This window comes from Castor canadensis, chromosome 8 (assembly GCF_047511655.1).
Source record: "Castor canadensis chromosome 8, mCasCan1.hap1v2, whole genome shotgun sequence".
Taxonomy (NCBI): Eukaryota; Metazoa; Chordata; class Mammalia; order Rodentia; family Castoridae; genus Castor; species Castor canadensis.
The window spans coordinates 26,573,897-26,575,055 of NC_133393.1; the positions used below are offsets into that span (position 1 = coordinate 26,573,897).

The 1,159-nt window shown below is 43.1% G+C and overlaps 1 protein-coding gene across 1 annotated transcript; it reads right to left on the reverse strand.

Moving 5' to 3' along the window:
• On the reverse strand, positions 1-927 carry LOC109674187 (olfactory receptor 12D2-like). Its single transcript, XM_020151226.1, has one exon. The coding sequence runs from the start codon at positions 925-927 to the stop codon at positions 1-3; it is 927 nt and encodes a 308-aa protein (XP_020006815.1).
• Positions 928-1,159: the final 232 nt, after the last annotated feature.

The following is a 1,159-nucleotide window of genomic DNA, read 5'->3' on the forward strand; positions in this document are numbered from 1 at the left end:
TCACAGCCTTCTTCTGATCATCCTGGTCAAGGCAACCTTCACTTCTTTGTTCCTTAAAGTGTAGATGAGTGGATTTAGGGCAGGAGTCACCACACTGTACATGATGGCAATGATCCAGTTTTGGTCCATGGAGCTCCCTGAAGCAGGTCGGATGTAGGTAAACAGAACAGGAACATAGAAAAGCATAACCACCATGAAGTGGGAGGCACAAGTGGACAGTGCTTTGTGAAGCATGCTGCAGGAATGGGTCTTGAGGAAGAGATAGGTGATTATGTAGAAATAGGAGTGAAGTATCAGAAAGAAAGTACTCATGCCAATGGTCCCTGTGACAGTATTGAGCAGCTGCTGGTTGAGCTCAGTGTTCCCACAGGCCAGCTCCAGCAATGGCTTAACATCACAGAAGAAGTGATGGATATGGTTGGGACCACAGAAGTTCAAATGAGATGTCATTATGGAGTGCATCAGGGCATGGAAGAAACCAATGGTCCAGACAGTGAGAGCCATCAGGGCACAGAGCTGAGGATTCATGATGACAGTGTAATGAAGTGGTTTGCAGATAGCCACAAAGCGGTCAAACGCCATCACTGCTAACAACATGGCCTCAGTGCTTCCCAGAAAGTGGAAGAAATGAAGCTGGCTTATGCAGCCTAAGAAAGAAATTGCTTTGTTAGTAGAGATGGAGTTCTCAAGCATCTTTGGCACAGTCACTGTGGAGTAGCAGATATCTAGATATGACAGGTTTCCCAAGAAGAAATACATAGGTGAGTGAAGTCTTGGATCAGAGATGACAACTGCCAGGATGGCTCCATTCCCAGTCACATTGACAAAGTAGATGGTGAGGAAAACAACAAAGAGAAAAGGGTCTAATTCTTCAATGTCTCCTACTCCTAGGAGGATAAACTCATTGACTGAGGTTTGATTCACCATTGCTTCAAAAAAAGGAAGACATAGTAATTTATGGAATACTATCTGTAATTAGGATCCATTGATCTTTCTCCTAGGATTTGTTGGGAAGACCAAAATACTTAGAGGTGAATATCGTGTCTTACATAATCCCATATGAGATCTTATGTAGCTTTTGGTTCTTAGAACGTTACATGGTGAGGTTACATGCATTTCTGTGTTGTGATTCAACCATTCGTAGGATTTATTACATTTC

What these genes read in the sequence shown, in the direction of transcription:
- LOC109674187 (XM_020151226.1), bottom strand. Translation starts at nt 927, where the DNA reads ATGGTGAATCAAACCTCAGTCAATGAGTTTATCCTCCTAGGAGTAGGA.